Source organism: Cetorhinus maximus, chromosome 18, assembly GCF_964194155.1.
Source record: "Cetorhinus maximus chromosome 18, sCetMax3.hap1.1, whole genome shotgun sequence".
Lineage (NCBI taxonomy): Eukaryota > Metazoa > Chordata > Chondrichthyes > Lamniformes > Cetorhinidae > Cetorhinus > Cetorhinus maximus.
Window position 1 is genome coordinate 1,610,783 of NC_135896.1, and position 15,732 is coordinate 1,626,514.

Here is a 15,732-nt window from a genome sequence, read left to right on the forward strand (position 1 = left end):
ACCTTTGATGTGGCACCTTATCAAATGCCTTTTGCAAATTCAAGTACACCACATCAACCGGTTCCCCTTTATCTACATTGCTTGTTACTCTAATAAATGAGTCAAAAATGATTTCTCTTTCACAAAACAATGCAATGAGGCAGAATCAGTCGCAATCTCCTTAATAATAAATTTTAGCATTTTCCCTATGACACATAACAGGCTAACTGGCCTATAGTTTCATGCTTTCTGTCTCCCCAATTTCTTGAATAGGCAGTTACATTTGCTAATTTCTAATCTGATGGGACCTTTCCAGAATCTAGGGAATTTTGATTATCCTAGCCTTGTGACCAGAGACAACAAAACTCATGACAACAGATAGTGCCATTTGAATTAATGAATCAATGAATTGATAAAGCTTCCTTTGAACTCATACTTGTACACCTTCTGGTTATGGAGAACATGCATCTTTTCACCTTTGACCTCAGTGTAACACATTGTCAGATCTCCTCTCGTGGATAGAAATGAAAATACATTTTCACATTTCCCTTCCACAATATATTTGAATTATTCTTCTTGGCTCACCCATAAAGCTCCCAGGTATCAACAGTAGGAAATATCCGTATAAATCCACCTTTTCTCTCATTCTCTTCCAACGTACGCCGTACAACTTTCATCTGCAAGTACAACGAAGCATCAGAAGTGACAAAAGCTTGAGATAAATCATCAACCCTCACATTCCTTTCATTCACTTACAAAGGTCTTTGATAGGAGTTTGCAAGTTAGCCTGAGCCACGTTTTGAAGGGATTGACAAAGCCGACTCGGGTAAGTTATTCACAGTGGAAAAGGTTTCAAATCCCAGGGATCATGAGGTAAAAAATTAGAGTGTAAGATTGAGGGATTTTTGTTCTGCAATGGTATTAAAGGTTACTGAAGCAAGGCAGGTAACTGAAGTTAAGATATAGATCAACCACGACTGTGGTCTCACTGAATAGCAGGACAGGCTCGAAGGGCAGAATGGCCTCATCTTGTCTCTTTTGTCCCATGTTCCTAGAAGTAAGCAGAAAGGAATCAAATTGTGGAGTAAATTACCAGGGAAAAGCAGTAAAGCAGATATTGTAAATCGGAGGAGGAGACAATTCAACGTGACTCTGGAGAAATGGGACTGAGGGATACAGTGGGAAGATGGAGTTGAGAGAAAGAGCGAGTGGGTACAGTTGAGAGGTATGGTGAGAGAGTGGGGTAGAGGGCATGGTGAGAAGGGCTTAAGAAATATGGTTTACTCTAGAGCTTTGAAATATAGTAAGAGAAGGTGGGATCTTGTGAATCCTTCAACCTCACCAACTCATCTTCACACATCTGTCAATTCCTTTACTCAATTGAGACACACATTGTCTCAACACCAATTAACTGAGTTGCAAATTACATATTTATTACTGTTCCTATTGTAAGTGTAACATCCAATTAGCACACAGCAAGATTCCCCAAATAGCAATGAAATAAATGACCAATTAATCTGTTATTAGAGATGGTGGATGTCAGAATATTGGCCAGGATACCTGGAGAATTGAATGCAAAATACTATGGATACTAGAAATTTGAAATAAAAACAAAGTGCTCAAAATACTCAGCAGGCCTGGCAACATCTGTGGAGAGAGAAACAAGAATTAAGATTCCAAGTTGAATAAGGCCCTTCTTCAGAGCTGCAACTCCGAAGGAATCGTATTCGACTAGAAACATTAACTGTTTCTTTCTCCATACCTGCTACCAGAACTGCTCAATATTTGCACAACTTCCTGTTTTTAAATATGAAGAAATAACCTGCTTTTCTCTGAACAGTGCCATGGGATCTTTATGCCCACCTGAACATTGAGATGGGGGATTGGTTGAATTCCTCCCCGAAAAGACAGCACCTCCGACAGTGCAGCATTCCCCAGTACTGCACTGGAGCAGCAGCTTGGTTTATGTCCTGAACTGGGCACAAACCCACAACCTTCTGTTTCAGAGGCCAGAGTGCAACCACTTATCTGAGCAGAAACGGTTAAAATTCGCTTCTCTCCATGTACTTGCTGTTTGGTCGCTACTCAGCTTAAATCCATAGAGACTGCATCCAGTTCCTAGTCTTTACTCCAACCTCTCACCTCCTCCACAGACAGTCGCAGTGTGCTTGATCCCTGTGCTCCTTGCAGTCTCTCTTTGACTGACGACATCTTGCCTTTTACCTCATTTGTGTCATTTGCAGACATTGGCTGCTGCTGGCGCTGTAAGGTTTTCAAAGATATGAAATGTTTAACCCAATGTAATGGAGGTTCAAAGGTTACAAAATAGTTATAAATAGTGGGGCAGCACTAACAGGACTCGACTTACATAAAGTTGTCTTGGTGGCACTGAGAAAATACATCACAAAATTGAAATGTTTGGTGCAAAATCCAACTTGGCTGCTTATGAAAGCTAATATCAGGGCCCGACTGATCCATAAAAACTCCTTTCAAGTGAAACAGTGATTTGCTTGTACTTCTCCAAATTTAGTGCACTTTATTCGCTTCTCACATTGTGGTCTCCTCTACATTGGAGGGACCAAGCTTAGGCTGGATGACCGCTTTGTGGAACACCTCCGTTCAGTCCACAAGCATGACCCCAGACCTTCCCCTTGCTTGTCATTTTAATTCTCCAAATTGCTCCAACTCTGACTTGTCTGTCCTTGGTGGGCTGCAGTGTACCAAGGAAGATATCTACAAGCTTGAGGAACAGCATCCTATCTTTTGACTCAGCATTCTACAGCCTTCTGGACCCAACAATGAATTCGACAATTTTAGATCTTAAACTCGCCTCTATCATGTTCTATATGTTTTTTTTTCTAGCTCGGCCTTGTCCTTATTCTTTATCCCTTCATGCTGAACTCAGGTGACTACTATTCACGCTTCATACAGAAACATCTATTGTTTCTTTACTATACTCATTGCCACTCTCTTGGGTTTTTGTGCCATGAAACCTTTGGTTATTTAATCACTCCTGCCCTCCACCCTATCACAGAGCTTCCCTTGTGTTCTTTCTGCTGTTACTACCGAGATGGGAGGAGTGCACAGTTTCTCTAGCCCCACCACTCCACAGGTGGCACCATAAGCGTAAATGTTTCATTCACTCACCAAAATGGCCAATTGTTTTACTTTCCATATTGTTAAAACCAGAATAATTTTTCCCACCACACCCCCACTAGGGCCATCTGTCACCTGTTCATGTTGTTCTTTCCAGAGTGCTTACTCTTGTCCTGTTTTTATCATATGCTGCTTTCTACCTTAATGCCTTCAGCCAGCAAAAAAGAGAAAAAAATAAGGGTCTTTGCAGAGGTTGGCGTTTAAGGGAAAAGAAACCTTCTGGCCAATGGGGAAACTTTATGAAAAACGTTAATGTTTGAAGGCTTTTGACATTGACGATCTGGTATTCCTGTGTGCGAAGACGGATCACTAGTCACAGTAGTTGCTTGGAAGTTCTTTCCAAAGGAGCTTCAGCGTAGAGGAGAACAGAGCGGAATCAATGTCCTTGAGGTCTCTCTCTCATCTCAGCTTCTCAAGTTTCCAAATACAGACGAGTTATACTGAGATGAGGACACTGGATACTGGTAACTATACTGAATTCCAGACAAGGCAGGAGAGCGCAAGTTGGGCAACCTTCTCCTTTTCGGTTTATTCCCAAACTGAGTCCAAAAAACAAGTTCAGAACAGAAACTCATCTCCATCAGGTGGCTTCCAGAGAATCAGCAGGGCCTCACAGCCTCTGAAACCAGTAGCTTTTTTCTGCAGCAATTAAATTCTAAATAAACAAATAGTTCTCATCTCCTCACTGTCTTGCTGGTTATTTAGCTGAAGTCATGTGACTTCTTGAAAAAGGCAGTTTGCTCACTGAACAAAGTGAACTTATAACCTTTTAAAAAAAAAACCCAGGTCAGTTCCCAAGAAAGTATCCAAATAATTCAATGTCCTTCCAATTTTAAAAAACGTGCAGTTCTTGGACATATGTATTCATAACACTGCTCCTTCCTCCTTCCACTGGGTCAACACCTATTACATTTATATCTTTCCTCAGTTCTGATGAAAGTTCATCAAGCTGAAACGTTAACTCTGTTTCACCCCACAGATGCCGCCAGACTTGCTGAGTATTTCCAGTATTTTCTGTTTTTATTTCAGATTTCCAGTATCTGCAGTATTTTGCTTTTGTCTGATTGTCCATGATGACCATCTGATTAGTTAATGAAACATTTCTGTTTTATTGTTTCATGGGATGTCAGCGTCGTTGGCAAGGTCAGGACTTGTTGCCCATCCCTAATTGCCCTTGAGAAGGCGGTGGTGAGCTGCCTTCTTAAACCGCTACAGTCCATGTTGGTGTAGGTACTGTGCTTTTAGGGAGGGAGTTCCAGGGTTTTGACCCAGCGACAGTGAAGGAACGGCGATATATTTCCAAGTCAGGATGGTGTGTGGCTTGGAGGGGAACTTCCAGGTGATGGTGTTCCCATGCATCTGCTGCCCTCATCCTTCTAAGTGGTAGAAGTTGCTGGTTTGGATGGTGCTGTTGAGGAAGCTGGGCAAGTTGCTGCAGCCTCAGCCCGCAATCAAACAGCCCCTCCTCTGCACCGTACCAAAGTTCCCACAAGAAGAGCAGCCTGAGCTATTGTCAAGTCATCTACTTCAGGAGAAGAAGATGACTGGACCAGAGAGGAAAAAGAAAATCACAGAGATCAGGACACTTCTATTTTTAACAAAAATGGAGATTGGCCAGCAGTCTAGGTGCCTTTGTCAGCTTTTGCCGTACATCATTGTCTTGTGCATAAGGGAGCTTTGGTTAAGTTAGGGACAAGAGAAGAATGTGGCTTGCTTTTTGCCAAAAAAGTGAAAGGCTCCCATCTGCAAATGAAACCACACCTGTTGTTGCTCTTTGTTCTCTGATTTAATCGGAGTCCTGCTCGCAAAGGGGAACGGGTGAATAGCAGGCTAACAAATCGGCTGCATGCCAGGGATATTCAATCCTGCCACAGACAAAAATTATGAATTTCTGCTGACTGAGCTCTCAGACTCTGTATTTCATCACCATTAATTGGGCCGACTTCACACATTTTCTAAGCAGCAGTAACTTGTGATCTCAAGTGATTATCGGTGTCGTTTTGCTAAGTATTCAAACCTTGAAACATGTTTCAATTTCACAGATCAGCATGAAACGGCGACAGCCTGGTTCTTTGAAGTGGAATCGGGTTTAGTGGACAGCGTTTAAAGCATTGAGTAATAACCTGATCCAATCTATGATGAGGCGCAGTCAGTGCAGAACGGTCGGTGAGTATAGTGCCTGCTGGAAAATGAAATCTTTGTCGTCGCTTGTTTCAGTTCACCGCTCCCTTATAAGGGGTCATTTTTATTTTAATTCTTGGGGTGTCAGCATAGCTGGCAAGGTCAGCATTTATTGATAATTGCTAGACAGTGATGGTGGGTCTTCTTTGGAGTAGTAGTCTGATACAACCGAATTGTACGCTAGGCCACTTCAGAGGGCAGTCAGGGGCAAGCACATTGGTGTGGGACTGAAATCACATATCGATAAGACTGGGTAAGGATAACAAATTTCCTTTGCTAAAATGCACAACAGCCTGCATTTATATAACACTTTTTACTTAGTAAAATGCCCTAAGATACTTCACAAGAGCGTTATCAAACACCAAGCCATAAAAGGGGATGTTAGGGAAAATAACTAAAACTTGGTAAAAGAGATAGCTTTTAAGGAGTGTATTAAAGGACACAGGGCACAACACCATCTGATGTTTATATCGTGCCTTTAATGTAGCAAAACATTCCAAGGTGCTTCACAGGAGCAATATATAAAACAAAAGCAATATACTGCAGATGCTGGAGACCTGAAATAAAAACAGAAATTGCTGGAAATACTCAGCAGATAAGGTAGCATCTATGAAGAGAAACAGAGTTAACATTTCAGGCCAATGACCTTTCCACAGAACGTTTCATCATGCAATGTAAGACAAAACATGACAGTGAGCCACATAATGAGATACTATGTCAAATAACCAAAAGCTGGTGAATAAACAAATAGGAAAATAGAGCAAATGAACATGTGGATAGGGAGATGGTGCAGGTGGGATGGCTCTCGATTTCTGAGACACTGGGGCAGATGGGACATGTACAAGGTGGACGGGTTACACCTACAAGTGCTTGATGGGGGATGGGAGCAAGAAAGGAAATTCAGAGATGAGCGAAACAAAGCTGGTAATGCTAAGAAGAAAAGTAGTAAGCGAAATCGGAAAGCAGCGGAAACAAAGGTAGCATCAAATAGAGTCAAAATACAGAAAAAATCCCAAAAAAGCAAAATTAAAGGCACTCTATCTGAATACACGCAGCATTCACAACAAGATGAATTGACGACACAAATAGAAGTAAACAGGTATGGTTTAATTGGCATTACAAAGACATGGCTGTAGGGTGATCAAGGGTGGGAACTGAATGTTCAAGGGTATTCAACATTTAGGAAGGATAGGCAAAAAGGAAAAGGAGGAGGGGTGGCTCTGTTAACAAAGGATAAGATCAGTACATTAGTGAGAGAGGATCTTAGATCAGAAGATCAAGATGTAGAATTTGTTTGGGTGGAGCTAGGAAACAGCAAGGGGCAGCAAACATTAGTGGGAGTTATCTATAGGCTGTCAAATAGTCATGATAAAGTCTAGATGACATGATAAAGTCACAGTACAAATCAGTAAATTAAAGACGCAAGTAACAGGGCTAATATAGAGCTCACGGGGGACTTCAATCTACATACAGGCTGGATAAACCAAATTAGCACTAATGCTGTGAAGGACAAATTCCTACAAGATGGTTTTTTAGAACAGTTTGTTGAGGAGCCAGTTAGGGAACAGGCTATCCTAGATCTAGTATTGTACAATGATGTTATTAAATCAGCCCTTTCTCATTGTAAAGGAGCCAAGAGGGAAGAGTAACCACGGTATGCCAGAATTTTACATTAGGTTTGAAAGTGATGTAGTTCAATCCAAAACTAGGGTCTTAACTTTGTAGTTTCCTTTGTCTAGATTTATGAGGGGCAAAATGGCTGTGGTAGATTGGGAGACGACATTAAAAGGTATGACCATAGACATTCTGCAATGGCTGGCATTTAAAGGATTAATACATGGTTTACAACAAATATACATTCAAATAGTCACTTGGTAGTATAGAGCTTGAGTATTGCTGAAAAAAGACATTTTGTCAAAGGTCTTTGTCTTGCACTCATCAGGATAGTCGCAAGAATACCAATGTCAGAGGAAGCAACAACTTTATTCTGTATGAGAAGAGAGCGCTGAATGGTTGGCAAGGGGACTCTGATTGGTAGAGGTGTTAGGACCATAGAAAAGCTACAGTGCAGAAAGAGGCCATTCAGCCCTTCGCGTCTGCGCCGGCCAAAAAGAGAAAAAAGAAACTAGCCGCTCATTTTAATCCCACTTTCCAGCACCTGATCTGTAGCCTTGCAATTTACAGCACTTCAGATGCATATCTAGGTACCTTTTAAATGAGTTGAACGTTTCAGCCTCAACTACCAACTTAGGCAGCGAATTCCAGACGCCCACCACCCTCTGGATGGAAAAGTTTTTCCTCATGTCTCCTCTAATTCTTCTACCAATCATCTTAAATCTGTGCCCTCTGGTAATTGACCCCTCAGCTAGGGGGAAACAGGTCTTTCCTGTCTACCCTATCTAGGCCCCTCAATTTTGTGCACCTCTATTAGGTCACCCCTCAGCCTCCTCTGTTTTAAGGAAAACAATCCTAGCCTATCCAATCTCTCCTCATAGCTACAATTTCAAGGCCTTGGCAACATTCTTGTAAATCTCCTCTGCACTCTCTCCAGAGTAATTATGTCCTTCCTATAATGTGGTGACCAGAACTGTGCACAAAATTCCAGCTGTGGCCTAACTAGTGTTTTATTGTTCCATCATTATATCCCTGCTTTTGTATTCAATACCTTGCCCAATAAAGGAAAGCATTCCATATGCCTTCTTCACCACCTGTCCTGCCACCTTCAAGAACCTGTGGACATGCACTCCAAGGTCTCTCACATCCTCAACCTCTCTCAAAAACTTCCCTTTTATTGAGTATCCCCTTGCTTTGTTTTGCCTCCCCAAATGCATTACCTCACACTCTTCCGGATCGAATTCATTTGCCACTTCTCCGCCCATTCAGCCAAACCATTGATGTCATTCTGGAGTCGATTGCTATCCTCTGCATTTCAACTATGTGGTCAATTTTTGTGTCATCTGCAAATTTCCCAATCATGCCTCCCATATTTAAGTCTAAATCATTAATATATACAACAAACAGCAAGGGCATCTACACTGAGCCCTGTGGATCACCACTGGAAACTGTTTTCCATTCGCAAAAACATCCATCGATCATTGCCCTTTGTTTCCTGTCACTGAGCCAATTTTGGATCCAACCTGCCACCTTCCCCTGTTGCCATGGAGAATGCAACACAGTCCACTTGCCAACCAACCATCGGCAATGATGAAGCAATTAAAATCAAGGATGCTCAAGAAGTCTGAATTGGAGGAGCGCAGATATCTCAAAGGGTTGTAAGGTTGAAGGAGGATAGGGGAGGGCTAGGCTGATGAAAATGAAAATTTTAAATCAAGGCATTGCCAAACCAGGAACAAATATCAGTCAGAGAGCATGGAGGGATGGGTGAACAGGACTTGGTGTGATTTAGGATTCAGGCAGCAGAATTTCAAATCAGTACAAGCTTACAGATGGTGGAAGGTATGGGGCCACCCTGGATAGCATTGCAATTGTTGAGTCTGAAGCTAACAAAGGCATAGATGAGGGGCATTAGTGAACCAGCTGACTTTTTATGACTATCTGACAGCCTCATGGTCACTTATAGATGCATTTATGGGGAGACATGTGAGGGAGAAGGAAATAGAGTTATCCTGGTACAGTTAGATGAGGAATGATGAGAGGAGGCTCGAGGACAGCATTAACGCTGGATGCACTGGTTGAGCTGAATGTGCTGTATCTGTGCCATATGTTTGATGTAGTCCTACATACTTTTACTGATACCTGTCAGTTTCCCACAAACAGCAATAAGATGAATTTGCCTGCTATTTCTTGAATAGTACCATAGAATCTGTTAAGTCTACCTCGGTTTAATATCTCATCTGAGAGACAGCACCACCGAAAGTGTCGCACTACTTCAGTGCTACTCAAATCATAGACTGGCAATTCAGCCCACAATCTAATGTGCAATTCAGCCAAGGTTTATACTTAAATTAGTCACCGGCCCTTTTGCTCCAAGACGCTGAATAGCATATGCTTTGACAGACAATATTTTACCAGAGCTCTGTGGGACTTTGGCCGAGCGCCAAGATCGAAAACGGTTTTCCCTGGTCTGCCTTGCCGGGCTATTGGATTCTGGCAGACAAATCCTATTAATGCAAAATAAATCAGAGATTACTTTAAATAAATAAAATGAATAAATTATCTACATTGCCTCCCAGTCTAATAATGCCTCCATTTTAAAATGCTCACTTTTGTTTTCAAATCTCTCCTTAGTTTTGCCCTTCCTTATCTCTATAACCTCCTCTAGCCCTACAACCCTCCGATGCATTCCTCTACTTCTAGCCTCTTGCACATCCTATTTGTTTTCCAGAAATATACTTTATTCATAAAATTTGTAAAAGTACATTCCAAACATTTCAAATTGAATATTACCAAAAAGTGAAATAGAATCCATCTTTTCTCCATGCAGCACATTTCACTCTGAGGTGCCTCAATATTATTTCAATACTTTTGATACTTATGATATACATTCAATGTCAGGTACACAGCCTGAGGGGTTTTACCCGCTTTCCAGCCCCTCGATGTACTATGGCTGAAAGGCCTTAGCCAGCGACCTTTCCCCATTGCGCCTCTGCAACTGCTGGCCCCAATTTTAGTGCATCCCCCAGCACATAGTCCTGGACTGTGAAACACGCCAGTCTGCAACAGTCAGTCGTGGACAACTCTTTGCATCGGAAGACCAACAGATTTTGTGCAGACCAAACAGTCTTTCACTGAATTGATGGCCCTCCAGCCACAGTTGATATTTATCTTGGTGTGTCCCCCTGGGAACAGCCCATAGAGCACATAGCCCTGCATCACACAGGTGCTTGGGATAAATCTCGACAAAAACCACTGCACCTCTCTTCAGACTTTCTTTGCAAAAGCACATTCCAGGAAGAGGTGGACAATGATCTCTTCCCCACAACAGCACTTGCACATCCCCAATTAACTGGTGGCGGTGCCCTCAGCTGTCTCAGCCTCTTATCTCTGTAGTTCACTCCCAAGACCTCTCCATCCCCCTCTCCTCCCCTCTCTCTCCTCTTTTAAGATGCTGCTTAAAAACTTTTGGTTGTCTGTCCTGATCTCTCTCATCTTTGTGAGGCTTATTGACAAACTTTGTTTGATAATGCTCATGCCTTGGGACATTTTACTATGTTAAAGGTGCTATATAAATACAAGTTGTTTTTGAGAGGGAGCTGTAATTTGCATAAAACAGACCACAATGGGGAGGCCTCTATGCTCCTGCTCCTTCTGGCTCTCAACCTCTCTTTCGCTCTCTCCTTCCACTGCTTCAAAAGCACTTAGACATCATGTTCTCCAGCTGGACATTGGAAGTCAGAAGTCCATTGTGTTTGGCTCCCACCAAAATCTTGATGACCTTTCCCCAAATTCCAACCCAGTGTCCAGCTGCTCAATCAAATCAAGTGAAAAAGTGTTTACCTTGGTGTCCTTTTAAAACCACATATCTTATCCATCACCAAGACCACTTACATCCACCTACACAACATTGCTCACCAATATGCTTACTTCATTCCCACAATCATCAACTTTTACCCCCAAAAAATACTTACATTCATACAGCACCTTTCACAACCACAGGACATCCCAAAGCATTTTATGACCAATTAAGTACTTTTGAGTGTAGTCACTGATCTAATGTAGGCAACACAACAGCCAATTTGCACACAGCAAGGTCACAAAAACAGCAATATGAATGTGACTAAATAATTTGTTTTGGCGAGGATAAATATTGACCATAACAGTGGGGATGATTCCTGCTTTACTTCAAAATAGTGCTATCCAATCATTTACATCCGCCTAGGATGGCAGACAGGGCAAAGGTTTAACTGAAAGACGGTCCCCCTCAGTACTGCATCAGAATGTCAGCCTCGAATTTAGCGCTCAAGCCTCTGGAGTGGAACTTGAATCCACGACTTTCTGATTCAGAACTGAGTATGCCACCCACTAAACCATGGCTGACACAATTACTTTTGTTATTTCCAGTCTTGATTTTCCCTTGATCCACTTCGCTAGTCCCGAAACTCCACTCGACAAACTTTTAACTTGACCTAATTCCCTTGTCCTTTCTCGTTCTCCTAGCATCCTGTGCCTGCTGATCTCTAATTGCTCCTACTGCACCACGTACAAAATCAACATGTTCCACCATTCAGTTAGATCTTGGCTAATCTGTACCTCAACTCCATTTATCCGCCTTTGTTACATTATACTTAATACTCTTGCCCAATAAAAAAAAATCAAACTCAGTTTTGAATATTTTAATTTGCAGTATCCACAGCATTTCAGCGGAGAGGATTCCAGAGTTCCACAACCCTTTTTGTGAAGGAGTACTTCCTAACTTCCCTCGCAAACAGCCTAGCTCTAATTTTAAGATTATTTCCTCTTTGTCATTTCTCCTAACTCTTCTCCTTCTGCTGGACCTCCATTTCTCCTCTGTCAGGTACCTCAAGGCATTGAGCCATAATTTAAGCACTATCGTTATGTACTCCTTTGACGGTTTCCTTTCTCACCCCTTATGTATCTCATTTCTAAACGCATGTAGTTAATGAGACAATGGAATACAAGTGCCACAGCTGTCAGTAACTTCTAATGGTTACACCAGGGGATGATTGTTTATGTGTAAACGGTCACTCTTACACATTTCAGCAACATATTGAGATCTTTCCTTGGTAGATAAACACTCAGCTTGATTTACTTACTCCATTCATACTAATAAACTGCAACATAGATTGTGCTTAATCCCAGACGGTGAGTTGCTTTGCAATTTTGTCTGATACATTCTTTCATCCCTACAAGGTGCTCTGATCAGTGGCATCCCTGCACTGCTAATGCTTCACCGGAGTGCCCCACAGCCCACAAAACATTCCTTGGAACAGCACAGTCGGTAACTGTGCTGATAGGATTATTTTTCCTCTACAGTTCACATTGACCCAGAATAAATGCGTCATATGCCCCACTACACTTAGAGAAAAGCTGGTAGATTTAACAGCCAAACTTCATAAAGCAACGTGAGGGCATCCTAACATCAGCACAGAAACAGGTTAGTTATTCAAGTGCTTCAAAATCCAGTTACAAACTGCACCTCTCCATGTGAAAACTGCTCAAATGCTATTTCTACTTGAGGTACACTAGAGAAATCCAAAGTATCCACCATGGCTCAGTGGGTAGCATTCTCACCTCCAAGTCACAACTTATGGATTCAAGATCCACTGCAGAGATGTGAGCAGAAAATCCTGGCCGACCTCTAGTGCAGTGGACTACTGCAATGTCGGGCGAAACATTAAATCAAGGCTGATCTGCCCTCTAAGGTGGATGCAAAAGATGCCACGTCACAATTTCGAAGAGGAGGAGAGTTCTCCCTCATGTCCTGGTTAATAGTAATTCCTCAAACAACATCACAAAAACAATTTATATGGTCATAATCACAGTGCTGTTTGTGGGATCTTGCTGTGTGTAAATTGGCTGCCAAGTTTCCTACATTGCAATAGTGACTACACTTTAAAAAGTACTTCAATGGCTGTAAAACACTTTGGGACATCCTGAGAATGTGAAAGGTGCTATAAAAATACAACTCTTTCAGACATTTTTCTTTGCTAATTTACATATATAATATATATATCATATATATGTATAAATATAGTATATATACACACATTAATAACCAGATAGTAAGCAAAGGTTTGCTATATTGTATAAATTTCAAATATATTTTTTGTTGTAGTTCGCTGTCAGGTATCAAAGCCATTTTCAAAGGTGAAAAATGTAACTGACTGCTCCCAGAAACAGGCACTCACCCACTAACGTGAACATGTCTGACAGCAAGCTCGCTTTGATCTTCAGATCCAAGGGTGCATCACTAGTGAGAAGTAAAAGAAAATTCAGTCAGGAGCTGGTCCAGACTTGCACAGATTCCTTGCCATACAGCTATCAGTACAGTGAAACCCAGTTACAATGAATAGTAGAAACACAGTTTACAGCACAGGAGAAGCTCCTTTGGCCCATGTCAGTGGCAGTGCTAGTTCTTCAAGTGGAACTAATGAATCCCACTCCAGCCTTTTGCATTGGATTGGGATCCTAGGAAAAGGAGGAAGCCATTCAGTCCATCAAGCCTGTTCCTCCATTCAATTAGATTGCGGCTGATCTGCACCTAAACTCAATTTACCTGCCTTTACTAATTCATCTATTAATATCCTTACCCAACAAAATGCACCTTGGGACATTTCATTATGTTGAAGGCACTAGATAAATATGTTGTTATTGGAGGGAAGTATACAGTGGTGTCTCCCAGGAGTTAATGTTAAGATCACTTCTCTTTTTGATATATATTAATGACCTTGATTTGGGAATATAAGGCATAATTTCAAGTTTGCAGAAGACCAGAAACTCAGAAATGTGGTAAACAATAAGCAGGATAACACCAGACTTCAGGAGGACATGGAATAGTGATTCCTGACAGATGAAATTTAATACAGAGAAGTGTGAAGTGATACATTTCAGTAGAAAGAATGAAGAGAGGTAATAAAAACTAAATGGCAAAATTTTAAAGGAGGTGTAGGAACAGGAATCTGAAGTTGTATGGACATAAATCTTTCAAGATGGCAGAACAAGTTGAGAAGGCTAATGAAAATGTATGCGGGAACCTTAGCTTTAATAATACAGGGATAGATGACAAAAGCAGGAAAATTATGCTAAAACTTTATAAAAGGATGATTAGGCCTCAGCTGGAGTACTGTGATCAATACTGGATACCACATTTTAGGAAGGATGTCAAGGCCTTGGGGAGACTACAGAGGAGGTTTACAATGGTACCAGGAATGAGGGACTTTAATTATGTTCAGCGACTGGAGAAGCTGGCATTGTTTTAGAGAAGAGGAGATGTGGTGGAAGCGTTCAAAATCGTGAACAGTTTTGATAGAATCAATAAGGAGAAACTGTTTCCAGTTGACAGAAGAGTCAATAACCAGAGGTCAAAGAGTTAAGGTGACTGGCAAAAGAATCAGAGACAATTTGAAGAAACATTTATTTTACACAGTGAGTTATGATGATCTGGAATGCGCTGCCTGAAAGGGTGGTGGAATATTCAATGGTAACTTACAAAAAGAGAATTGGAGAAACGCATTGAAGAAAAAAATTTACTGGATTATGGGGGAAATAGCAATGGGGAGTGGGACTAACTGGACAAGCTGGTAAAGCTTACCATGAGCACAAGAAATAGGAGGAGTAGACCATATGGCCCATCAAGTCTGCTCCACCATTAAATATGATCATGGCTGATCTTGGGCTTCAACTCCATTTTCCAGCCAACTCCTCATATCCCTTAATTCCCTGAGGCCAAAACTCCATCTATCCCAGTCTTAAATGTATTCAACAATGGAGCATCCACAACCCTCTGGGGTAGGGAATTCCAAAGATTCACAACCCTTTGAGTGAAGTAATTTCTCCTCATCTCAGCCCTAAATGATCGGCCCCTTATACTGAGACTGTGTCCCCACATTTTAGATTCCCCGAACAGCAGAAACAAACTCTCAGAATCCACCCTATCAAACTCCTTCAGAATTTTGTAGGTTACAATGAGGTTACCCCTCATTCTTTTAAACTCCAGAGAATATAAACCAAAAGCCAGTATAGACACAATGGGCTAAATGGCCTCTTTCTGTGCCATGCCATTTTGTGATTCTATGATTAGCTACTTGTGTTAAAGCAGTCCATGTTCTAGTCATCCAGTGTGAAAAATGATTCTTTGAATATTTGCCTCCATTCTTCCAGACTCTGCCCCCCTCACAGTGGCTGATTCACCAACCACTGGAAACAATGCTAAACTATTTAGCCTCTCAAAATATATCTGAATTTTGATAACCTGCTGGATTTCCCATTAACCATCTCTATTCCAGGGTGAACAGTCTCAACTTTTCAAGCCTTTCTTCACAACTACAATCTTTCACCCCCGGAATCATCTTCCCTGTGCCTTATCTGTACCTCTGATGGACTTCTTCTGATCACCTTTTGCACATGAAATTTCAGCAGGTATAACAATATAACTAATCTTTTCTTACAATGAAGCTAAAGGTAGAGTTAAGACAAAGGTGCTTGGGTGGACAAACGTAAATCATAGCAAGATAAGAAGGGGTCTTGCCCAAGTAAATACAAGGAAACGTTGCCAAATAAAGTCAGAGATCAGCACTGAGGTGGAAAGCAAGCAAATTAAGTACATTCCAAGAAGGAAAAATGAGAATACGTTGAAGGCTGGAGTTTCATGACGAATCCACGATGAAAGGCAAATGGAGTGCAGATGACTAACTGAGTGAAGACTTGGAGTTTGGTGAGAGGGGTAATTCGGGGAAGGAGGTGTTTGTTTCCTTTTTCTTTCCTTCTCATCCCATA

At 41.5% G+C, this 15,732-nt stretch overlaps 1 protein-coding gene across 1 annotated transcript in view; it reads right to left on the reverse strand.

Moving 5' to 3' along the window:
• The window catches only part of ttll5 (tubulin tyrosine ligase-like family, member 5), a 375,463-nt gene that overhangs the window by 212,751 nt on the left and 146,980 nt on the right, over window positions 1-15,732 (reverse strand). Inside the window, exons 15-18 of the mRNA XM_078561984.1 lie at window positions 13,146-13,207; window positions 9,346-9,437; window positions 2,122-2,241; window positions 565-656 (exon numbers count right to left, since the gene is read on the reverse strand). Coding sequence (XP_078418110.1) covers window positions 565-656; window positions 2,122-2,241; window positions 9,346-9,437; window positions 13,146-13,207 — 366 coding nt within the window. The remainder of the gene's footprint in view (window positions 1-564; window positions 657-2,121; window positions 2,242-9,345; window positions 9,438-13,145; window positions 13,208-15,732) is intronic.